The sequence below is a fragment of the Monodelphis domestica genome, chromosome 1, assembly GCF_027887165.1.
Source record: "Monodelphis domestica isolate mMonDom1 chromosome 1, mMonDom1.pri, whole genome shotgun sequence".
Lineage (NCBI taxonomy): Eukaryota > Metazoa > Chordata > Mammalia > Didelphimorphia > Didelphidae > Monodelphis > Monodelphis domestica.
This window is the reverse complement of record NC_077227.1, coordinates 501,724,468-501,750,435: the sequence shown is the minus strand read 5'-3', so window position 1 is coordinate 501,750,435 and position 25,968 is coordinate 501,724,468. Positions and strand designations below refer to the sequence as shown.

General features: G+C 39.1%; 1 protein-coding gene and 1 long non-coding RNA gene across 9 annotated transcripts in view; one reads left to right on the top strand and one right to left on the bottom strand.

Annotated features, from left to right (window-relative positions):
• The window catches only part of NFATC2 (nuclear factor of activated T cells 2), a 215,626-nt gene that overhangs the window by 182,744 nt on the left and 6,914 nt on the right, over window positions 1-25,968 (bottom strand). For 3 of the 7 annotated variants that reach the window (XM_056812937.1, XM_007475728.3, XM_007475726.3), the window contains exon 1: window positions 15,987-16,689. The exons of 1 other annotated variant lie outside the window; for it this stretch is intronic. In XM_056812937.1, the coding sequence (XP_056668915.1) occupies window positions 15,987-16,116 (130 nt within the window). In that variant the 5' untranslated portion in view covers window positions 16,117-16,689. Of the gene's footprint in view, window positions 1-738; window positions 2,120-2,161; window positions 4,476-15,986; window positions 16,690-25,968 lie in introns of those variants that run through there. 3 more of the 7 variants (XM_016428011.2, XM_056812938.1, XM_016428012.2) reach the window with 3 other exon arrangements.
• The window catches only part of LOC103106750 (uncharacterized), a 29,293-nt gene continuing 6,049 nt past the window's right edge, over window positions 2,725-25,968 (top strand). Inside the window, exons 1-2 of one of the 2 annotated variants that reach the window (XR_458564.3) lie at window positions 2,725-2,963; window positions 15,455-15,574. This is a non-coding gene — a long non-coding RNA (uncharacterized LOC103106750). Of the gene's footprint in view, window positions 2,964-15,454; window positions 16,222-25,968 lie in introns of those variants that run through there. The other variant, XR_008915435.1, reaches the window with a different exon arrangement.

Genomic DNA, 25,968 nt, shown 5'->3' with positions numbered 1-25,968 from the left:
ATCTATCTATTAGTTCTTCCTTCCAAAAATGGTGGCAGAGGATACAAGCATCAAAAATAAAATTGAAATGAAGGGTCTTTGTCAAAAAATGAATACTCTATGTGTCCTCTATCTTCTGTCATCTTAGAAATAAAAGTCAATAGCAGCACTCAAATTTTGAGATATCTAGTCAAAAAAATCTACCCTCAAATATCTACTAAACTTTAAATCTCAGAATTTTAGCATTAGAAGAAACTTATGAGGCCACTAATCAACCTGTACTCATAGAAGAATCTTCTCTATACAAAAGGTTTTAATTCATCTTCTGCTTAAAGACTTCTATCCCAAAGTAGCCCATTAAATTTTTGGACAGATGTGTTAAAATGGAAATAATGGCAATAGGGCTTACTTCATTAGATGTTATATACATTTTAGTTGTTATTATTACTGTTACTATCATTGGTTGTTTTTTACATGAAGTCCCAGTTAGTTTCTCTGTAGCTTTCACCTATTATTACTCCTAGTTCTGCTTTCAGGGGCCAAACAGAGCAATCTAATCCCTTTTCATGAATTCTCCCCTAAATTAAAGAAAGCTACCCTGTACTCATTTTCTCCAGGTCATCCATCCCTGATTCCTTCAATCTATCCTCACATGGGAGAGTAGACAGAGTACCAGATTTGGAGTCAGAGAGACTTCACTTTAAATCCTGCTTCAGACACATCCTTGCTGTGTGACCATAGCATAGGTAAGTCATTTACCTTCTCTTGGCTTCTGTTTCTCATCTGGAAAATCAGGGATTTGGACTGGATGGCCTCTAAAGTCTCTTCTGGCTCTCAATCTGTAATGATGATCTTACCTCATCTAAGCTCCTTACAAGTAGGAATTATTTCGTTTACTATATATCCCTAGTGTTTGGCACATAATAGGAGCTGAATAAATACATATTGATCAAGGATCACAGCATTACAGGATTAGACAATTTTGAGGCCAAACTCAATATCCCATACATGAACGGTCTCTACAATATCCCCAAAGAATGTCAATTCAAGCTATACTTAAATATCTCTAGTGATGGAATAATCAGGTATTGAAGCACCAAATCCCACTGTGGGGCAGCTTTAATTGTTAGGAAAGTCATCCTTAAAGTCAACCTCCCAATGGTTTCCAAATATTGAATCTTACCTACAATAAGAAACTCACCTATCTTCCTCTATGACTGCCCTTCAGCTATTTTATGACAGGTTAAAATTCCACAATTCCTTCAAAGAATCCTCAAATTATATGTTTTCCAGACCACTTGCCAGGCTAGTCACCCTCCTTTGGACCCTTTTCAGAGTGTCCTTTTCCTCCTAAAATGTGGTGCCTACAACTGAACATAATTCTAGTCAGATGTGACCTGAGCTCTCTCTCTGGGGTAGCATATCAAGAAATGTCAAGATGTAAATAAGACCACCCTAGGTTGAGACCTAGATTAAGAGTTTATTAAATGGTCCTGAAATTTTTGTGACTTCCTCCAAAAGAGATGAGAAGAAAGCTCTCTAAGAGGAAAACTTCATACTTCCTTGAAATATACCCTTTAGGGACATTTTATATACAAGTCTCCCCAACACCCCTCCCAAAAAAAACCAAGAGGAAGAACAGTAACAAAAATAAAATGGCTCACTCAGCATTTCAGTGCTCTCTTTGTCTTCTCTGACAGCAAAACTGTTAAGTCAGCAAAGTTTGTCTCTTTCCCCACTCCCTGGCCCTGCTTCCAAAAACCCATCTATTCCATTTTGCATTTGTTGTGTCAGAAAAAAAAGTGCCCTGGTAAATTCACACCTAGGTATTGCGACTTACTGCTGGGATATTTGCATTTGGAAAGAATAGGCTTAGAAAAAGTGAAGCCTTAACCCAAAGGGAGAACTCTGTGATACAGTAGAAGTGCTTGACTTGGAGCAAAAAGAAACTAGGTTCAAAATCTGATTTTGCCACATAATAGCAGTGGGACCATGGACAAGTCACTTAACAATTTCTCAACTTGTTTCCTCATCAGTAAAATGAAGATCATGATATTTGTAGCACCTGCTTCATCTGATACTTTGTAATCCTTAAAGAGCTATAGATGAGTTATTCTATTCATTAAAGCAACATTTCCAGGGCTGTGGCACTTGGGTCTGAGGGATCTTAAGGACTGCATACCTCACTTGCAGGCAAGATTGACTCAAATTCATAAAATTGATACCCTTTTTAAAAAAATTAAGTCCCTTTTTGCCAACAAAGTTAAAACACTGAAATCTATTGTCAAAAACACGGCATGAAGGAATGTAGACTCCCCTGGCACCTTTCTTCTGCCATATGTCTCAGCCTTGTCATTCACCCACAGCTGACACGCAGCCAAGTCTGAAGTGGAACTTGACGGCTGATCTGTGCCAACACAGCTACCCAACAGGTCTTTTAGGGCAGGGAGTAAGAGAATAACTTCTCCATCTGTGACTCTGGGGAAGTAGTATGGAGTTCCTGAAATGGAAACCCAGCCAGGGAACCTGTATTAAATGTTCATTTAATGTTTTGTTTTGTTTTTTCTCTCCTGGTGCCTTGAGATGCTAATGACTTCAGAGCGTGGGGGCTGTGCTTTCACAGATGTGCCAGTGCAAGAGCTCTGCTCCATGTTGATACAGAGAAAAGGGTGCCACTTGATGAAGAACCAAGCTCCTTCTACCTCCTAGGTCATGCCCATCCAAGACCTGAGGTGATCGGACCCTCCTTACTTGGTGAGATCACATCCTAAAGTGGTATGGAGTCTAAGACTCTGGGCTTGAGACATCACAGTCTGTTGCTATGGAAATGATTATGATGCCACAAATGCAGCATTGTAACTTTACAGCAGAAAGAAACAGGAGAAGATGGAGGGCAAGGGAGCAAATCCTGCCTTCGGCACCAATATGTCTCGTAATTTCCTGAGCAAACCAGCTAAGAGGAATCACAAAAAAAATTGAGGAAGGTAAATGGATTTTTCATCTGGTCTACTTATTTGCCCTATATGAAAGCCCCCCTTTTAAAAGACTGCCAGTTGCCTTTAAATAATAAATTTTAAATTCACTGCATCTTCTAGAGGTACTCCCACTGAAACTGTAATGGGCTTCTTAATGATCAATGAATCACAATGTATCAGTAATAACTGAGAGGCCTGCCAAGTACACACAGAATCTATGATAGGTTATTGTAATATATCATGTAATATACACATATATATGGAGATGTGGGAAGCAGTATGATATAGGAGATACAGAAGTAGTCTCATCAAATGATATAATATTTGTAAAGTGCTTAGCAGAGTGTCTGGCACATAGTAGGTGTTTAATAAATGCTTGTTCCCTTCTTCCCTTCCTAGAGTCAGAAAAAAAATGAATTCCAAGACCCATCTCTAAAACATACTGGCAATGTGACCCTGGGCAAGTCATTTACCCTCTCAATGCAACTCTCTCTCAAAGAGTATAAAACTGCAAAGAAGTTGCCAGCTTTCATTGGTAAATGAAATTCCCTCATTCAGGAGGTCTCTTTACTAGTAAAATCATAGGCCCTATGAGACACAGAGAGAGACAAAGAGAGAGTTAGAGAGAGACAGAGACAGAGAGAGACAGAGAGACAGAGAGACAGAGAGAGACAGAGAGAGACAGAGAGAGAGAGTCAGACTGAGTCAGAGACAGAGACAGACGGAGTGAGAAGCAATGTAAAAATCTCATGCAGATAAACCCAGAATCCTAAAGTGGGTATTCTAACACTATACAATTTATAAATGTATTTCTTTAAGCTGAAGTTACTATGGAGGTATTCTTTAATATCTGCCATTTTTCTCTACTGATTCTCATTCACCTATTTTAAAAGTTCTATGGAGTTTAGAAGAGTCGGGTACAGATATTTAGTAGTTATAATTTTTAGGTATTTCTTCAATGAGCCAAATACCATAAGAATACTGCAAAAGGATGCATAGATTGGTTTATGCTAGAAAACTGGAATGACTAGAATGGTGGCTTTTAATATATACAGGCTAGGGAGCAAATGTTTTTTGGAGGGAAGCATCTCATGGACTCTGCAAACAAAATCAAACTTGCAAAAGACAAAATTTGAAAGAACACAGCTTAGAATAGAAAGAAGCATCACTTGTTGTGAAGTTATGCTATATGGCAGTTGTCATTTTTTTAAACTGAATATATAATAATAGCTAATACAGCAGTGTAAGGCTTGCAAAGTGCTTTATACTATTAACTCATTTGATCCTCATAATAAACCCATGAGCATTTAATGAAGGTATCATTATTACTCTTATTTTGCAGATAAGGAAACTGAGGCTAAAAGAGGTAAAATGATTTGCCCACAATAATATAGCTAATAAATTATCTGAGACAGGATTTGGACTCGGGTTTTCCCAATTCCAAGTCCAGAACGTCATATTTTTCACTGGTGTCAAACTCAAATAGAAGGATATCATGAAAATCATATATTTCTTTAGAAAACTACAAATTAACATTATCTATGCTGCATTTTTATTTATTTAAACATGTCCTAATCACATTTTAATCTAGTTCAGGCCACAGCAGTTTTTCAGGTGAGTATTAACACCTCTATGCCATACCATCTACCTTTCTCATATAGTTTGAGTCTAATCTCAAAGCAGTTTTTTATTCCTCTTATACACACATCTTCATCTCATTTATTTTGTATTTGGGTATATGTCTTCAACCCACCACCACCACCACAAGACTGTAACTAGACTATAACCAAATTGGGGGAAAAGACTATATCTTATTTCTGTGTCTTTCCAAGGACTCACTCAACACAGGGCCTACACAGAGTAGATGATTTAAGTATGTTTTGAATGAATGAAGGGGAGAGGGATTTCTTTTAAGGCTCATAGTATCAGGACAGGGGTCAAATTGCAAGAGAAGAGAGCCAAGAGCAGTGATACATCTAATAGAGGACATGGTGTTGGCCAGATTCAGGCCCACCTCATTTAGCAAGCAGAGAAAAGGGCTCTGAGCTTTGGAAGTTAGTTGAAAAGCATTTCCATTGGGAGGAATTGATCAAACCTCAGTGACAGAGCTTGTCACAACTAAATCCATCGAGTAAGGGTAAGAAGGCCTAGGAAGTGGAAAGAAAATCCTACTGTGTTGGAAGGCAATACCTCCAGTGTGCACATCCCACATTCCTACACAGCAGACCCTGGCAGACCAACAGATCTCCTGTTGCTCAACACTGGGTTGAACAAAAAAGAGTTGTTTCTTTTCACCGTTAAGAGACTTCTCAGCAGAGATCCCTCAGGATCATTCAGAAAGATACACTTACTGCCTGATTGACTATTAAAATACTTGGCAAACTCGAAGCGTATGACTTCTCTATTCTATAAGGTTGAGTTAAAATCCAAGTCTTGGGTTGTTTTTTTTTTTTATATACTTTCTCCCCACTGCTTTTATGCCAGACCATGTTCCTGTTGTCTTGGGCACACGTAAGCAGTGGTCACTGCCAACCTGAATTAATGACATTCCTTTCCTTGCCATAGCAACCAGGAGGATCTCATTGGCTACAGACAGGTCTGAAGGGCCCCTCCTGCATGATTAGGCTACACTTATTAAATGGACCATGTGACCCCTTTAAAACAACTACCGTAGACACTATACACTAGAATCACAGGAACATAGATTTGGATTTAGAGACCCGCAAGCCTGATTTTACAAAGAAGGAAACTGAGTCATTGGGAATTTAAAGTGGCTTACTCAAGGTCATGTCAATAGTCAGTGTCTGACCCAGGACTCAAACTTAGATCTCCCTAACTCTGAATACAGCACTCATTCCATGATGCTACTTTTCTTCCCCATTTGACTCTAGTTCTTTGTAGGTATGCAGAGGCTAATTCAAGAGTTTACTTTTGAAAAATATTTATCAATACTGAATGAGAAGTCTCCTTTCTTCTGATAGGCATTCAGCAACAGGTAAAGAAAATATTAAAATGGGAACAACTGGCACATTTTTAAACAAAACAGGTCAAATGTTGGGTTCTATCACATATACCTCAATGAAAATCAGACTGAAAGCTGGAAATGCTATTAGAGACAATCAAGTCAATCATTTCATTTAAGGGGGACCATATAGGTTAAAGGACTTGCTCAGGATTAACAGCTAGTAACTGTCTGAGAGGCTGAATTTGAACTGAAGTCCTTATACTTTAATGACTGCACCACAATATCACACCTCTTAGCCCACGATCATTTCAGAAGCAAATGTTGTTAGAAGTAGATTCTTGAAGTCAAAACAAGGCTCAAATCCTAATTCCAAGCCATTCTTACCCTGTAAATGGGAACAAATCACTTTATTTCTGGGAAACTCAGTTTCCTGTTTGCAAAATGGAGCTTATGTCACTTGCTTTGTGTATTTCACTGGATCCATGAAGATGATGATGGTGATGGTAACATTTATATAGCCCACTATGCGCCAAGCACTGTGTCAAGTAAGTACTTTAAAATATTATCTCATTTCATCCTCAATAACCCTGAGAGGCAGGTTCAATTATCATTTTCATTTTACCAATGATTAAACTGAGGCATATGAGATAACTTGCCATTGATCAAACAGATAATAAGTTTACGGGTTTAAATTTGAACTCAGGTCTTCCTGACTCTAGCCACTATTCTGCCTAGCCAGAAAATGTTTTGTAAAATCATAAAGGACTATTTTTTAATTATTAATTATTATGTTCAGTAGTTTACTATTTCCCTTTTAGTTTTTAATATTTTCAAAAAGATTGAAAGTAGCTCATTCAGTTCTGATGTTCCCTGTATCATATAGAGTTACCCACTGAAGATATATCTGCTGTGACAGCCTGACTCTGACTTGAACAGTCAGCACAAACCAGAAGATAAGCAACTATCAGTAATGAAATACCATGTTCTTCACAGTAGATAAAATGAGACTGGAGTTTGGTTTTGGGGAATTGGTGGGGGTGGTGATAGTGTGTGTTTTCCCTTAGTTCAGTCTACAAGCTGGTAGAACTCTCATCTCTAGGTCAACTTCCCCAAAGAAGTCCAAGTTGGCTGCCTGAGCTGCACAGTCACAGAGTCTACTTCCTCTGGCAGAAAAAAAAATGGAAAAGGAGAAGTACCCCCTTGTCTAGAAGTCATAGCATCACGTGGTATTTCCATGGCTTCTGAGGCAGCCTTCATTTAGTCCACAAGAGCCACAAGCAGTAACTATCTAAGGAAATGGGACACTGTTGGACAATAGTACTTAGGCCCTTTCTGATTGGTCATATCATCCAAAAGAGGGAGCCAAGAAGCCACAAGGGTACCTCACTCACACACTTTAGGGAAGGAATCCTTTCTTTTAGCCTTCTCCCATACCCAATCAAGCAAAAGCCCACAATTCTAAAGCATTAGGTAGCATATAACCAAAATATAATTTAAAGACAAGACTAGGTGCATTTAGAGACTGAACAGCTTGAGCTTAAATTCCTATACAAAAACTCAAGTCAAGAGCTGTCACTGTCTCTGTGTGTGTAAAAAGCATACTTGCTATTAAAAATGTTTCCAAACTTTTCTAAGGGATGTAGTATATGTTTTTGTTCATTTACTACTTCCTGTAGCTTTTTGGTGGGAATGGAAATTCCATTAAAATCCCCAAATCCCAGCTACAGGTCATACCTTAAGGACTTATCTGTTAATATCTTAATTATCAGTTAACTAAGAATGGAACTAAGAATTCAACTCAGAACCACAGAACAAGAGCAAAACAAGACCATAGAACAGTGATAGTATACCTATGGCACAGGTGCCAAAGATAGCACAGAGAGCACTCTCTGTGGGCATGCAGCCACCCAATTCATTACTAGAAAGGCAGAGGGACTTGGGTGGAGCTACTCCCCTTCCCCTCTTCACTAGGCCTAAAAACACTTTTTTTTCACATCCCCTGCCTCTCTGCCCAGCAGACAATGGGAGCTCAAAGGGGGTAAGGTGGGCAGTTCACAGGTGGCACAGCTGGAGGGGGGCAGAATGCTCAGGCCACAACCCCCTCCCCTTCTCTACACTTGCTGTGGACATTCATTTCACTCACCCCTCTGCCCAGCAACCCAATGAAAGTGCTTTCTCCCTCCCCTGTGTGGGATAAGATGGTGGGGGGGAGGTCTCACCCAGCACTCACTGTGGGGGAGGGGCACAGCATATGGGTCTCTGGGAGTAAGTGGGACCTGGCACTCCATCTCTAAAAGGTTTGCCATTACTGCCTTAGAACCTAAAATGTTAGAACTGAGAACATCAAATACAAACCTATATAGGACCTTAAAGAACATATCAAGCCCAGCTCTCTCAGTTTACAAAAATATAAACTAAGAGCCAGAAAGGGAAAGTAACTTGCTAGTCCTTTACTACAAAGTCAATTAGAAGCATAAATAAGACTTAGAATTTAACTGTCCTCTAGATGAGAGAGAGAGACAGACAGACAGACAGACAGACAGAGTTCTTTTTACACCAATTTGAAGATTTATGATATCCAAACATCCTTTATTCATATCATTAGGTAATATATTTCTTGGCCTCATTTCTCACAAAGTGAGGATCTGGCCTCTTTAGGGTCAGGATGTGTGTAACCCCATTTGGCAGCTTGTTTACCTCCTTAGTTGTACAAGAAAGAAATAATAGTCTAGTAGAGGTCAAAGGTGTTCAGAGCTCAAGGGTATTTTCCTTCTTATAGAATTTAGAGCTAAATTGTGCTTAGGGGTCCTCTAGTCCAGCCTTCTCAGTTTCACAGATGAAACCCAGAGAGATGAAAAGATCAAGGTTACACAGCTAGCATATGACAGAACCAGAATCTGAATCCAAAGTTTTTGGGTTGGTATTTTTTTTAACTACAATGCCAAAATTTTTTCTGCTAATATATGATGCCTATCTACAGAAACCTGGTCTCTTGGGGGCTCAATTTGGCATTGTGCTTATTGCTGTAGATGTGATAAAGGCTTATTAAGTTCCATCACTCAGTTACTCTATGAGAATGGAAGTTTCAAACTCATTGAGAAGGACAAACTTGTGCCACCAACTCTTTCCCAAATACCTAGACCACCATGTCAGTTTGTCAAAGGGTAGGATCTGGATTGCATAGCTGGTTGATTGTCTTCATGATTCCTCTACCCTCATTATCAATGGAGAAGGTTATTGCTAGATACGAACTTTCCAGTCAAAATGTAAAATCCTCAGTCAGAGGAGACTTATTCAGTATATAGTATTTGATGATCATAATGACTTTATCTATTTGATAAACAATGAATTTTGAAATGATTACAGCTAAAATAGGAACTTGGAAATTATCTAGTCAAGTAGTGTCAAAGCTCAAAAGGATCCCTGCTGGCTCTATATTAACTTAGAAACCACAAGTTAACATTATCCATATTATATTGTAGTTGTATTATTTTGTTAAACATTTCCCAAGTACATTTTAATCTGGTTCAGCTCCATTTGGGAGCTTAGGGGCAGATAGTGAGTTAGACAACTCTGATTTAGTTCAACAACCTCATAGGAAAACTAAATCCAAGAGAGATCAAGTGACTAGTCTAAAGTCATACAGGTAGTGAGTGACTATCAAATTTAGACTCCAAGCTCAAGTTTTCTGATTAAAAATCCAGTGTTCTTTCCGTGACACCAATTATTTGAGCATTGTGTTTTCATACCTTGAAATATAATCAAAGATTAAACTTCCAAAGCATTAACAAATTTTGAAAGTGAAAAATTGTGGAAATTATTGGTGGTAAGCAGCATTTTGGTATCTAAAAGTAAAAAATAATGAACTATTTTGCTGCTGAACATTCAAGTACAGATATTCTTAAAATCTCCATAAAACATTTCTTAATTAACCTCAATGATTTATTCAAAGAATATCATTTTGAATGTCTAATTGCAATTACATATTAAAATATTTGTGAATTGTACTTTTTTAAATAAATGAAACATAGTTCAATTCATTAATTTCTTCTACATAAAAGATAACTTCATTCCATCAATTTATTTCACCAATCTAGATACTTGGACATTATCAAATTCAGCCTGTTCTTAGTCTAGCACTGATGATAACTTCTTAGTACAATGCTATAAGTGTTTATTGTGCCTGCTAGAAAATAGTCCCTAAGATTTGTAATGGTGAGTTTTCCAATTATAAATTGTGACAAGGACTGCAAACCAGTGGGCAGCAAGCCAAGCAATTGCTTACTAAACATTAAAAGACAATGCTACTGAAATGGGCATTAAGTTAGCCTCCAAGAAATAAAAGAGTGGAATTTTTGATTGAGAAATTAGGAGGGACCTTAAAGTGAATATAATACAACTCTCTCGTTTTGTCCTAGCTCATGTTCCTTCCCCAACTTATTCATAAAAACTGCAATGTCTGATAGATAATTCAAATTCATGTTAAAGCTAGGAGAGAATTTATAGAGAGCACACCTACTTCAATTCCTTCGTTTTACAGATGAAGAAACTAAGGTCCTGAGAGAGGAAGTTGACTTACCAGGGTCATATCACTGGTTAGTAAAAGAGTTTGGATCCTAATTCTCATGTAGATGTTTTCTCTATTGCAACATATTGTCCTTTTTACATATATTCCTAATATTCTGAAGATGGGTGAGGCAAGATGATGTTAGGATATTTTCTGGAAGTTAACAGTCTAATCTGAGACAAAGACTAAATAGCTTAACCAACTCTCTGTGTGTGATGGGAAGTAAAGGGTAGGAATGGGCCTGTTGTTTCACTGATAAAGGATATGCCCAGATGAGGAAATTTCCTCTACAAAAGTCTCTTCTGTGTAATTAATATTCTTAGAGAACTGCCCAGAGCACTGAAATGTTAAGTGATTTGCCCAGAGTCTGTAAGAGGCAGAACTCAAACCCAGAACTTGAATCCTGAGGTTAGTTTTCTATCTACTCTGCCATGTTGCCTCTCTTGGATATATATAATTATTTGTATATACTCGCAGCCTGGAGTCAGGAAAACTCATCTTCCTAAATTCAAATCTGGCCTCAGACACTTACTAGCTGTGGACACTCAGCAAGTCATTTAACCCTGTTTGACTCAGTTTCTTCATCTTTCAAATTAGCTGGAGAAGGAAATGGCAAATCATTCCAATATCTTTGCTAAGAAAACCCCAAATGAGGTCACAAAGAGTGACTGAGACAACTGAATGACAACATATGCATATACACATACACACACAGATATCCCTTCCACATCCCAGAGGTTAGGAGCACAGCACTCCCAAGATCTAGAAATTCCTGGTAAAATTGTTGGCCCTCCCTTCATACCAGAGAAGAAATTGAAATTGTTTCTTTTTTCTTTTATGGGATGTATACAATACCTTATAAAATTTGGGTTAAGTATTTGGTCACGGACCACATAGTTTCTAAACTTTTTCTATGTCATCTGCTAGCCTTCATGCACCATCTGCAGCTTCTGCAAAACTCTCCCCAAAATCCCATTTAATTTCCGATGGCAATCTGCAATATATCAAAACTGCAATGGGGAAAGTCATGATATGGAAGAGATACCTATTATATACATGAGTATGTATATACAGATATATTCGATTTATAGCACTACATATATAAATTGTCATATTTAGACAAAAGAACTAAAGTTATCCAAAGAACGTGTATATATATAAAAGAATTAGAGCTCCACTCTGTCAGAATTTTAGAAATTATTCTTCCTATTATAAAATCATCTGCTTGATATCCCATTTCAAATAGGACTATGCTTAAATACTTAAGAGAGGCAATATGCCATAGTGGTACATTGTAAAGCAGTACACTTAGAATCAAGAAACATACCTAAGTCATTGGCTAGTTGTGTGATGATGGGCAGGTTGCTCAGAGCCTCACTTTCCCTATCTGTAAAATTAGAAGAATAGAAGAATAATAGCACTTGCCTAATAGGATTTTGCAAATCTGTAATGCAATATGTCAAAAATTATTATTATTCCTCTATAAACAGTGTTTTGAACAGAGTAGATGCTTAATCAATCTTTTCTGGATTGAACTGAATCTTACACAGAAAAGCTGGACTTCTAGAAAAGTCCATTAGCCTCCTTAGGCTTATCTTGTCAAGAAAAACATTAGGTAATTTAATATAAAATTCATCATGGCTTAATGGATAAAGAAATGGGGTCAAGTCCTGTTTCTGACACAAATGGCTATGTGACCCTGGGCAAGTCATTTACCTTCTGTATTCTAAGCAACTCTGTAAGACTCTTAAGTTGAAGAGAAGATACCAGTCTGCATTAGTAAAGTGGAATTTCCCAGTGAAATTATAGATAATTATAATAAATATAACATTTGTATAATCCTTAAACTATTTTTAAAAGTTTTACATGCTATCTCATTTGATCCTCACAATTACCCTGTAAAAAAAGAGATATTATTTTCTCTATTTCAATTTAAGGAAACAGAGGCAGAAGGATATTAAGTGACTTACCCAGGATCACACAGCTAGTATTTGAAGCAAGATTTTAATTTAGATTCCCCTGGTTCCAAATCCAATGATATATATTCACCATACAAATTCTGTCTATTCCTGTCCTTTTCCCATTTAACATAAAGTACTTGTACTATACTTCGGCTGACTTGATTTTTGTTGTGTGCACATACCCAGAGTTATGAGTAAAGCTCTAAACATTTCCTAATAAACAACATGATGGTTTGAGATGAAGCCCACAAGCAAAGAGAAGCAATAACCACATGGAATTGGAGGGCCTAAGAAGCTGAGGTGGCCCCAGCCCTTCCGGAGAACCAACATGTGCAACTGGACGAAAGCTGGCATTATTGTCCTTGCAATAGTGTTGGGGAAGCTGGACATCTGGAGCAATTTACTAACACTCTTTCCATTCTGGGAGTCAAGGTCTCAAAATCTATGACTACAAACCTATCTACATAATCTATGACTACTCTCCATTTTCCAGCTCTCTTAGGATGCACAATAGTGCCATCACTTAAACAGATTGTTCCTTCATCTGATCTCCTAACACTTTGTTTTCATAAGCATTAATCATATTGAATTCTGTGTATAATATATGTTTACATGTCATCCCCAACCTACTAAAAGACCTTTTATTTCTCTCTTTGTGTCCATAGTACCTAACATAATATTCCTCACATAATAAGAAACTTGATAAACATTCACATAATTAATTTCAGGACCCTTCTCAGTTATGTTTTAGAAACCAATGGAATTAGATAGTAAGACCATCAGTTCGATAGTTCATTTGCAAAGGGAAAGTATTTATAAAACATCTTCCATCAGGATCTGCTCTGAAATGATTCCACATACAATCTACTCAATGCATACTAGTGAGTCCCACTGATTACAGATTGGGGAGGGGGGTTAAATAGTTCTATAAGACATACTTTAATCTTGGTAAACAGAAAGACCACTGATCTTGGCTTGGACTGTTTGCAGACTCTCAATAGTATCTTTTCAAAGCAAAGAATGCTCTCCAGATTGCAACTCTAGAATGTTGTTTTCCTTCTCATGATAATTATTTCCATCTTTGGCTAAAGCAAAATTAATACTAATTACCATTTCCACATATTCGACTGATGGCAAACAGGGGACCAGAACTCTGAGAGAGTCAGATACATCTCAGAGGAGAATGGATGTTGATAGTGGAAAGAATAAACTTTCTACAACCAGACCAGCAAAACTGGACCTTAGTTTATCCATCAGCAAAGTAAACGTGGAGAACCAAGCCAGGTTATCCTACTTTTTGGTCTCAGCACCCTTTTACATTCTGAAAAATCATTTAGGACTCTTCCTAAAGATCTTTGCTTTATGTAGGTTATATATATATTAGAAATTAAAACATTTTAGTATTATGATGAAAATAATTTTTCCCTCTCAGACTCCCTGAAAGGCTTTCAGGAACCCTAGAGGTTTCCAGAGCACACTTTGAGAATTGTTAAACAAAATGATCTCTAAGGTCTCCTTTAGCTTTGCAATTTTATATTCTAAAGTTGCTTCTATCTTTAATGTTCTGAACATTTTATTAAACACCTATTCTGTGTTAGGTGTTATAGGAGATAAGGAGACTAAATACAACCTCTACTCTCAAGAAACTCTGCAGCCAGGGGGCAGCTAGGTGGTTCAGTGGATAGAGAGTCAGCCCAATGATGGGAGGTCCTGTATTCAAAGAAAGTCACAGACTCTGTCTAGCTGTGTGACCCTGGATAAGTCACTTAACCCCCATTTCCTAGCCCTTACCCACTCTTTCACCTTGGAATCAATACACAGTATTGATTCTAAGAAGGAAAGTATGGGTTTTTGGGGGGGGGGGAGCTCTGTAGCCCATCTGAGGATTAACTCTATAGACCAGCAGAAAAACAAACAAGTATGTATGAAAGACTTGTTCCTCTACTGAAAGGATTTCCACTGAGATCATTACACACTGCCAGAAAGCACGCTTCAAAAACCTGTCATGTTTTAAGCTGGTCAATATTGTCAGACATTCTAAGCCTGCTCTTCTCAGAGAGTTTTAAATCAACTTGTCAGGGGAACCTGTTAACTAACAAAACCCGAAAAGGATGTTTTTCCTCCCTCTGCTGAATGCTCTTGTGTAGCAGAGCTGAGTTTAGCACCTAGTGAAGAGTTGGAAAGTCCCCCTGATTCATAATTACACTCACTGAAGGGATAGACCTATTACCAATCCCAGGGGAGGACAAATTGCATTTTTGAGAGCCTTAACACAAGACTAGCCCCCATCATCAAGGGAGGAAGAATGCCACTGTACAAACCATTTAAGAAGTTAGCTCATCACTCTCCACTCACTGATCTGAGTGATACAAGCAGCCACACAACATTGGGAGGAAATGGGCTGGCCTCAAAACAACTGAGGAAAACCACCTTTAGAGCTGCCATCACATTTTACCTCTTCCTTGGTCTATACAGAAGCATAAACAACTGTGGACCTAAGTAACAATTAGTCAGTCTACACTAGGCTATCTGGGATGATTTACAACTAATTTTCGTAGTATTATTAAAACTTATTTGGGACTTCCCCCTCTCAATCTAGTCTTTTCTACCCCCTATTCCCTTCCTAATATGGCCAATACCACTTACTAGTTTTCCTCGCTCTTTTTATTATATTATGCTTAAAACTTCTAATTTCAAAAAAACATTTGAACCAAACATTTGAACTGGAACTGTAGAGATAATGAGGCTTTGAGAACTGTGTTCAGATTCCATCTCTGATGCCTGCCATGGGATCAAGAATTTAATCTCCCTGTGCCTCAGTTTCCTCAAGTTTAATAGGTGATAATAATACCTGTAGAATAAAGCTCCGGTTTAGTTGGAAGACTCATGTGAGATAGCAAAGAATTTTATAAATTTTAAAGTGATGTACAAATGTTCATTTTTGTTATCATAGAATTTGAGTTTGGAAGGAACTTTAGAAATCTCATCCAACTCCCTCATTTTTCAGAGAAAACTGAGGTCCAGAGAAGTGGCTTTCTGGAAGCCTTCATTAATAGCAAGAAAGACCAAAGGCAAGTCATCCAATACCAATTCCAGACAACTCTGCCATCACACCATACTGCCTCAGGTACCAGTGATCCATTATTGGCCCTATGGAAGGGGCTCCTTCAGAATTATATAGTTTGGCAAAAAGGCCCCACGGCCTCTATCCCACAAAGGAAAAGGAACCTTCAGCTCCACTCTCCTCATCCCGGACAGAAGCAGACGTGCACCTATCCTCCTCTAAGGGTTAAGAGGAGAATGAGAAGCTGAGTCCCCGCCTTGCCGCCTCCCTCTCACCTTGGTACGGGAAAGAGAAAGAGCCCGGGCCCCCCACGGTCCGCAGAGAGCAGCTGCAGCCCAGGGAAGGGGGCCTGGTGTGGCAAGTGGGCCCCAGCCCCCTCCCCTTGCTGCGGGCCTAGAGCTGAACCCAGCCTGCTACCTCCCCCAGTCCGTCGGCCCAGCGCTGGCCGACCCTGCGCGGCGGGGCCACCACCCACCTTCTACAGGGTTCATATACTCATAATCGAATAGGATGGAGAAGTCAAACTCGACCTGGGGGCTCCCCACGGGCTCGGGGCCCGGGTCCCCCCTCTGGTCCAAATCCGGATCCTTCTCTGTGCCACTCATCTTCTGGGGCCGAGGAGTGGAGGTCCCGCCAAGCTCGGGAGGGACAAACGAAAGTGGCTGGGGATGGGGGGTTGAGAGAAAAAAGTCCCCGCCGGGACTTGGGAACTTCGCCGCTGTTCTGTCTGTGATATTCCCCCCAGTCCGCTCGAGGCGTCGTAGGGTTAGGGGCAAGGAAGCTGCAGGGAGCACGGGCGAGCCCCTTGAAGGGAGGGCGGTGTAGCTGGCCTAAGTCACCTTCCTGCAAACTTGCTCAGCTGTCTGGAGGTCCGGGGTCCCCGCAGCGAACGTGCAGGCGAGCTCTGCGGGGCGGAGGTCCTTGCTGGCCGAGTTAAGGATTCCAGCGGCGGTGTGTCCTGGCTCCTGGAGTAGCGCCGTGACAACAAGCCCAGCGTGCCGGCTAAACAGTAGCAGCGGCGGCGGCTTCCTGCTCCGTGCAGCACCTGCTGCAACAGCCCCGGGGCGGGGACAGGACAGCCCCACGAGCCAGAGGCGGAGCCCGCCTGTCCCGGACCCAAGGGTTCGAGCACCCCGGCAGGGAGAAAGTGACTTGCCTGTCTCAGTCCACACCTCTCTCTCCCATTTAGTACTCCTGCTGTAGTGATTTCCTATAATTTTACTTCCTCAGCAAACATGAGATCACAAGATCTGACAGCTAGAAGGGACTTTAGAGGTCATCTAACTGAGGCCTTCATTTTACAGATGAGTAACCTGGAGCCCAGAGAGCTTAAGGGATTGCCCCAAACTGCACAGGTCCTCTTCCTTACCCCTTGATGACTATGTCTCCCACTCTATTGCCACTAGTTAACACCTGTAGAATCCTAGAATCATTGGTTTGGAAAGGCTTAGGATTGGACTAGATCAGTGGTTCTCAACCTTTCTAATGCCCTGACCCTGCAATACAGTTCCTCATGTTGCAGTGACCCCAAACCAAAAAATTATTTTGGTGGCTACTTCAAAACTGTAATTTTGCTATAGTTATGATTTGGAATGTAAATACCTGATATGCATTATGTATTCTCATTGCTACAAATTGAGAGGTTGAGAACCACTGGACTAGATGAAGTCTAGAACTCCTGTTTAAAAAAAAAACTAAACATTTAAGTGGCTTGAATATGAAAAGTATGGCATGGCAGAGAAAAACAAATGAGAAGAAGAGAAAGAGAGAAAATGGGAAGGAAGGAAGGAAGGAAGGAAGGAAGGAAGGAAGGAAGGAAGGAAGGAAGGAAGGAAGGAAGGAAGGAAGGAAGGAAGGAAGGAAGGAAGGAAGGAAGGAAGGAAGGAAGGAAGGAAGGAAGGGAGGGAGGGAGGGAGGGAGGGAGGGAGGGAAAGAAGGAAGGAAGGAAAGAAGGAAGGAAGATAAAGAAGAAAGAAAGAAGAAAGAAAGAAGCAAGGATGGAAACAATATAATCTCACTGCTGCACTAAAAGAGGTATAGTGTCCCGAACACAAGAGGTGATTCTACTGGAACCTGGTAGTAAGCTCTGACCATAACATTTTAGAAAGACTATTGACAAGCTTAAGAGTATTGAGGAAAGAGAAATGGAGGTGTGGAAAAACTTCAAACATGTGTTGTTCATTTGTTGAAGGAAACGAGGCTATTTAATCAGGAGATAAAAAGATTGGGAGAGGGAAAATGATAGCTACCTTCCTGTTGTTTAAGGGCTCCCTCTGGGAAGGAGCATTAAATTGTGTTTAGAGCTAGCAACTAGGTGGCAAAGTGGATAGAGTTCCTGGCCTGGAGTCAGGCAGATCTGAATTCAAATTTGACCTCAGGTACTTAGTAGTTTTGTGATCTTGGGCAAATCGTTAACTCTGTTTGCCTCATTTTTTTAATCTATAAAATGAACTGGAGTAGAAAATGGCAAATCACTCCAGTTATCTTTGCCAAGAAAACCCCAAATGTGTTTAGGAAGAGTTGGACATGACTGCACAACAGATTTGTTTAACCCTAGAACAGTAATGGTGGAAGAAAGAGAGGCAAGTCTACTGAGATCTGTGTAAGGAAAAACTAACAATTGTAGCTATCCATATAGGGAGTTAGCTTCCTCAAGCTTCCTCTTGGCTTCCCCTCATTAGAGATCCTCAAGAGAAGGGTGGAAGACCACTTTGGAGGAATGTTGTAGAAGAGATTCATAAATGAGATGACCTTTGAGGTATCTACAAACTCTAAGAGTCTCTGTGATTTTGACAATCTGCTCTGATTTCCAGTGAGTATTTAAAGGTCTATTAGTCCAACATTTGATTATAGAATCATGGAGCTATAAAAGACCTTAGAAACCATCTAGTCCAATCACTTCCTCTTACAGTTGAAGGAAGTAAAGCTCAGAGAAGGTGAATGACTTGTCTAAGGCCACACAAGTGACCTTAGTAGTGTCAAAGATGGAATTCAAATCTAGGTTCCTCTGATTCCAGAGCCAAAATCATTGCATTATAGAATTCCTGTCTGTATTATCCCTGATAGGTAGATTTCCCCCAGCCTCTGTTTAAATATTCTTCTTATTGCTAAGCTGATTTAAGTAGGGCTAAGAATGTCCCTGGGGCTCCTAATATTTTGTAACAAAGTGAAGAAATTCTTATATCCATCCCATTTTCTAAAATCCTAAAGGAGTTAGAATTACTTCAGTTCCATTTAGGGATTAGAAAGTGATAGAAGGCTAAATCTTCAAGACCCAATTTATTCACAAGTAGCAATAATAGCTAATATTTGTATATTCTTCCTATGTTCCAGATACTTCACTATGTCTTTTACAATTATAAATCCCATTTAATCCTCATAACAACCCTGAGAGGCAGATGGTGTTATTTATTTTCATTTTATAGCTAAGAGAATTGAAGCAGAGGTTAAATGACTTGCCCAGGGTCATACACCAGATTTGAACTCAAATCTTCCTGACTTCAGGCCTAGTTCTCTATCTACTGTACTACCTAACTGCCTTCAATCCCCAATATTTTCCTTGTCTTTGCAAGGATGATAAAGATTGTAAGGGATCTTGAGAAGTTTGCAAGGAATCTTCCTCCACTATTTCCAACTCTGATCCTTCATCATGGTGTGGAGGTGACCTTTGGCTCCAATGGTACTATGCCCTTTCTGTGGCCACATATCTAATATGTTTCAGAGAATAATGATTTGAGCCAAAGTCTTACTGATTCAAAGACCAACTCTATCAATTATGCCACACTGACTCTCTTAAAAGCCATTCATGTGAAAAATATTTAGAGGACTATGGGATCTGTTGGCTTGCAGTTTAGGATTAGTCAACATTGTGATGTGGCACCCACAAAATACAAATCTAATTTTGGACTACATTGTCCAGAACAAGGAAGATAGAAATGAGAACCCTACTGTACTCTGCCCCAGACAGGCCACATCTGGAAAATTGTATTCAGTTTAAGGCGATAGATTTTAAGAGGGACATTGGTCCATTGGAATGGCTCCAGATGATGAAATTATTCAAAACTATTATTCAAGGATCAGTTGAAAGATCTGAAGATTATTTAGGCTAACACTTGTGGGAGTGGTTCACAGTCATCAGGTATCCAAAGGACTGTCATACAGAAATAGAATTAGAATTGTTCTCTTAGGCCCTGAAAGGTAGAACTAGAATCTATAATGGAACTTAGAGAGAGGGAGATTTCTGTAATGAAAAACTTCCTTAAGTTTAATACTGTCTAGTAATGGAGCAGTCTGCTTCAGGAGTCCATTGACATATTCAATTGTTAGGCAGAAAGTTAGAGAGGGAGAATTGTTGAAGCCAGAAGAGATATTAGGAAGGATGATTAAGATCAGAAGCACAGGAGAATCAGTAAATGGTTAGGATGCCAAGCCCAATATGCTCATTCATTAAGATTTCTCCCAACATGAAAATCTTCCTATTTTCTGTTGTCATATTTAACTTTTTCATGATGGAGATGAATTAAGCTTACTCGAAAGTAGTAGGCAACAAATACTGGTGGCAATTTCCAACCATATAGAGGGGGCAAAATCAGACACATACTAAAGAGTCCATCTCCAGTAATACATGCCCCAGATATGTGCTAAAAGTTTTCAGGTGGCCTCCTAAAACTCTTCTCTCAGTATCCAGATCAGGACTTGTCAAAGTTTTTTTTTTACTCACAACACTTAATGAGGAATCTAGCCACACTGAAAGTTTAGTTTGGCAACATTAGGAAAGAGCATAGAAATTTATGCATGTCATTCCCCTTCATCAAGAATAGCTATTTTTGCTGAATTCCTGTCAAGTTCAAGATCTGTTATTTTTTAAAGTTTGTACATACATGCAATAGGCAAGTTTTATTTAACTTGAGAATATTATATTAATACACTGAGTAAAATTTCTATTGAAAATTGCTCATGAATTTTTTTTTTACCTTTGAGAACATAAGATCCAAAATTTTGTAGTGAACCTAGCAAAACTCTTCTCTTGAGAACTACTGATCTAGACATTCTTCTGCCTTACTACTACTATGGGACAGTTTCCTTTGCTTTCGGCAGGTCCATGGACACATCCTCCTGATGGACTGTTCCAAGGCTCCAGGAAGGAACACTAATTGTATCTTGTTATTTTCTCAAAATCAGATAGGACATCTCACCAAGTGATGAAACCCAAGATCCAAGGCTCTTCATAAAAATTGAAGATTTGGTTGGGATTGGCACAAAAAGACTTAGTAGCTCCTCCATAAGTTCTTAAAATGGAACACATTCATTTCTTCACCAAAGACCAGAACTTTCTTAGCTTAACAAATTTGACAAAAATTCATTAAATGGCCACATTGGGCTAAGCACTATGCTAGGTACTGTGCTAGACACTGAAGGAGATGCAACAATATGCTTGTACTCAAGGAGCTTACATTCTACTAAGGAAATTACATTGAGACAGACACAAATAACTAGCATATAGATTATGAGATGATTCATTGCATTGAAATGTCAAACAGAGTAATCTGAGAGATTCAAATTCCTCATTTCTAGTTGAAGGGCCCCAACAATATAGCACCTGAGCTAGGCCTGGAAGAAGGGGGGAAATGTCAGTAGCCAAAGATTGGGAATGGAAGTAGTTCATTCTTAAAATCATACAAGTGGGAAAGGGCAGAACGAGTTTGGGAAACAATAAGTTTTCTCTTTTGGCTAGAATAAATATGCTAAGGGAAGTACTCTGAAATAAAGATGGAAAGGTGAATTGGAGCCAGACTATTAAAAATCAGGAATGCCAGGCTCAAGAGTTTAAAGTTTGTTTTGTAGGAGATAGGGAGACACCAAAGATTTTTAGGTGTAGGAGTGGTATGGTCTGAGCTTTGCATTCATAAGATTACTTTGTCAGCTATATAAAAGATAGTTTGGAGTAGGGAAAAACTAATAGTTGGGAGGGAGTCTATTATAGTCATCTATGTGAAAGGTGATGGGAATTTGAACAGATTGCACAGCACAAATGGAAAGAAGGGAACAGATTTGAAAAATTATGTAGAAGCAGAATTAGGGGACTTCATAACTGATTTGGTGTAGGAAAATGAGCGAAAGGGAAGAGACCAGTTCTGAGGTTTTAAGTTTGAGGGTTAGAAAATGATGGGAAAATCTGGAAAATGGGCGTTGGAAGGAAGATATAGTTTAATTTAATTGTGTTATAGCACTATTAAATTCATTCATATGCTCAAAGAGATAATTGAAGTTGAGAGAGGAAGAGGAGGAGGAAGAGAAGAAGGAAATATAAGAGGAGGAAGAAAGGGAAGGGTGGAGGAGGAGAGGGGGAGGAAAGAGAAAAGGAGGAAAAGAAGGGAAGGGAAAGAGAGGGAAAAGAAGGCAAATGTAGGGGAGGGGATGGGGAGAGAAATAAGAACAGGAGATGGGAGCCTACACTTAGGAAGAGGAAGAAGCAAAAGAAACTGAAGTTTAAGGAGAATCAGGAGAGGTCAGTGTTACACAAGTCAAAGAAGTAACAAACTGAGAAAAAGACTATTTAAAAACCTTGAAGAGGTGTAGTCCTCCTCTTCTCTGCTCTAATCAGACCACATCTAGAGCAGGGACACATTAAGAAACACTGAAAATACCTTTGAGTATCTTGATCCACTTGAAACTCTAAAGTAGAAGCTTGTTACCTTTGGTGTTGAGACCCTTTGTCAATCTGATGAAGCCTATGGAAACTTCTCAGAATAACAATTTTAAACGTATAAAATAAAACACATGATATTATGAAGGAAAACAAGTTAGCAAATATAAGGATGTGTCTTTGTTGCTCATCCAATTTCATAAGTCATTGAATTGTGTCCACTGACCTTTTGTGCATCATGAACCTCAGGTTAAGAGATACTTCTCTAAAGCCTCTTAAACAAACTAAATAATTATTTAAGAAGAAAATGCATGATGTTACATGAACTAGTAGATAAAGCAATATCCCTGGTATCCCTGGCACCTTGTAATAAATCCTCTCTGATTCCCCTAAAAAAGAACTGGTTAGCTAGGAGTACAATACTTGATAACCAACTTTCCTTCCAGATCTAAACACCTCAGAATCCATTATGGCGTTATCCAAGGAGTACTGGGGAAAAGGAAGGGCCATGAGCTCAGTCAATTCACAGACTCAATTACTTCCTCATTTGCAAAGTTGGTCCCTCTAAATAAAAGGAGAGGTCACTGGCTGGCCATTTTAAGGATGCTGACACTGCCCCACTGTTAGGTCTTCACTTCCACCTTTATAAGCTGGCCTCTGCTTGCAGAGATAGCTGGAGTTCTGGCTTCAGCCTTCACTCTTGTGAGCACAAACTGTTTGTCTTGAAATGGAGAACATTTCCTTTGCAACAGCCTGAACATCTCCTCAAGGTGTACTAGGGAAACAATGCCATTCTTTCACAGGTTCAGAAGCCACAGGATTATAGACAAAGCTTGGTGGTTGTGTCATTTGGCATTAATTTTCTTTATCATTACTGGTATTCAGTGGCAGGTAGGTATGTGTAAGACAGATGGAGACCATGAGAACATCACAGAACCCTACAAAAGGAGCCAAAATTCTCTAAGTCCCCAACCACAGCCTCCTACCCTATACTCCAGGTAACCAAGTTTATCAGCTAAATTTCTACCAGTGGAAGTAATTAATTACTCACCATCACAACCTACTTTAAAAGCCCCAATATAAAATTTAAATCCTGAAAACCCATATTACAAGAAATCTTTCCCAACCATAAAGCAGGATGCAGAATTGTATCTAAGCCAAAAATTCAAGTTATATATTAGCCATGTTCCTGAAAAGGTCTCCCCACAGTTTAGGTACACCTCTGGCATTCATTAACACTCCAGATACTTATGTAAATTCTATAGTCAGGGAGACTTGACTCCTAAAGTACATTCATATGCATGTGTATGTGTTTTCCTATATATGTGACAAGATGTGTAGTCATTTTCATGAGATGTGGCTATCCTTGGAAACAGAGTCAAAAATTTCAGGATCTAGATTTCTTTCAGAAAATCATTTTCCTATTAATCACTCATAGGTATAAGTCTAATGATATTCCCTGAAGTGTTATAGCCTTAAGTCTTTATTGCTGTTCAGTTGTTCAGTCCTGTCCAATTCTTTCATGACCACATTTGGGGTTTTCTTGGCAAAGATACTGGAGTAATTGCCATTTCCCTCTCCAACTCATTTTATAGATGAAAAAACTTAGGCAAACAGGGTTAAGTGACTTACCCAGGATCATACAGCTAGTGAGTGTCCAAGGCCAAATTTGAACTCAAAAAAATGAGTCTTCCTAACTCCAGGTATAGCACTCTATCCACACTATACCACCTAGCTGCCCAACTGTAAGATGGATCTGTGCTAAAGGAGGTACTACAGCTGGAGAAAATAATTCAAATTATTAGCCTACTAAAGAGTCATGTCTAATCCTGACCTGGGACCAATACAAGAGTCCAAATAATTGTTAAAGAGCTAAGATAGTTTATTTGTCTACTACCTGTTGAGCCCTTATAATTCACTTGTATTTTCCTTTCTGGCTTTTATCCCTACTCTCATCTTCTCATAAGCCCCTATGGAACCACCATTTGATACTAGGAACTATCAACTGTAGATAAATGTCCCTCTTTCCTTGACTTGTTTCCTACTTCTCTCCCTCTTCCTCCCTCTTTAAATTAAATCAACCTCCCATGCAAACATCACATTCACTGATTGTTTTTCTTTTAGAGATGTCATCACCCATTCCCTTATACCATTCTTAGATCATTAAACCATCCTCTCTTCACTTCTGTTGTTCAAATTCCACACTATTCACCTATACAATCCTCTCTGTAAATCATCAGTATTTGGGGGTATCACCCTCCAGGACTGACCCACATCCACCTTACTGGATAATATTGACACCCAACTTATGTATCTACTTTCTCCCATTGTCCTTGAAGACTTTAATGTCCTTAATGAAGATGAGCTTCAATTTTCTTGAACTCACAGTTCCTCATTCTCAATGATCTCATATGCATGCATCCCCACTCCACATAGGCATGAACTCACCATCACTTCATCCAAGAACTCATATTATGAGTTACAGCTTCCCTTGTAAATCAGTACTTCTCTTCTCTGAACTTAATCTCCTTGCCTGCCATTGTTCTCACCCAATTGCCAACATGTTCTCTGACATCACCTGAACCTTTCATAGCCCAACCAATCCCATCCACTTCAGGCAGTTCATCAGATTCTACCTGGAGACTTAAGGACTTCCTCTAGACTCTATGGTTAACTATTTCATCATTGTCCTATCTAGCAACTTAAGAGTCCCTCAAACTATTGAGCTTCCACCAAGTACTCCGTATTAGTGATCAACCTAGGATCACACTACTGCCCACCTTCTCTGATCCCACCACCCTCAAACATTAAGTATTATTGAAAGGAAATTGGAAATCAATTGGAAATCAGACTTGGTATACTGTGATCATGTCATTTACCTTCAAAAGTTATCCTTGTTATTATTTAATCCTTTTATTCAGAGGCAGCAAAATGCAATTCAAAGGGCATCTATGGTGATGATTCCCAATCATGTATTACAGTATTTTAGCATGTGCTCTGCTTTCAATTGGTGCCGAGCTGCTCCCTGATACAGAATTCAGTCTTTTGAATATCAATATTCTCTCAGTGGTTTTAGATTTCTCTGAGTCATCCAATACCTTATTTTTGATGCAGGTAGATGTAATTTAAAAGTACAATAGAAAAAAACCATAATGGCTATAAATAGGTAGTGTTACCAATAATTACTTGGATACAAGAAATGGACAAAAGAAATCATCGAAGATGAAGTCTTACTAACTAGGAGATGGAGCAGTCATGGAAGTATTAAAAAATGATAAAAACAACAACCAATAATAATAACAATAACAATAGCTAGCTAGCCTTATGTAGCATTTTAGGGTTTGCGAGATGCCTTACATATGTCCTCTCATAATCTGGCAACTGCTTGAAAGGTAGGTGCCATTATTATTCCCATTTTTTATAGATGAGGAAACTGAAGCTAAGAGAATTTAAAGGACTTGCCCCAGAGTTACCCAACTAGAAAGTGACTAAGAATAATAGAGGGGTAGCCCAAGCATTTATTGCAATACATGTAATATAAATTTTTCAAACATAGGGAAAAGCCTCTGGCACATTAAGCAGATCCTATATACAGAATTTATGAAAGGACATTGGTAAGAATTCCTCAGTATAAGAAGATGTGAATAAGTGGTAGTCTATGCCACTGCAGGGAAGGTCTCAGATTCATCAAAGATATGTGTGTGTATCTGTTTTACCTCCAATCTTGTTTGCAAGGTCCTTGAGGAAGAGGAGGAGCCAGTGTTTCTTCTCTTTACAATCCCTCCCCCTCTCCCTGGTTAAATGTTCATGT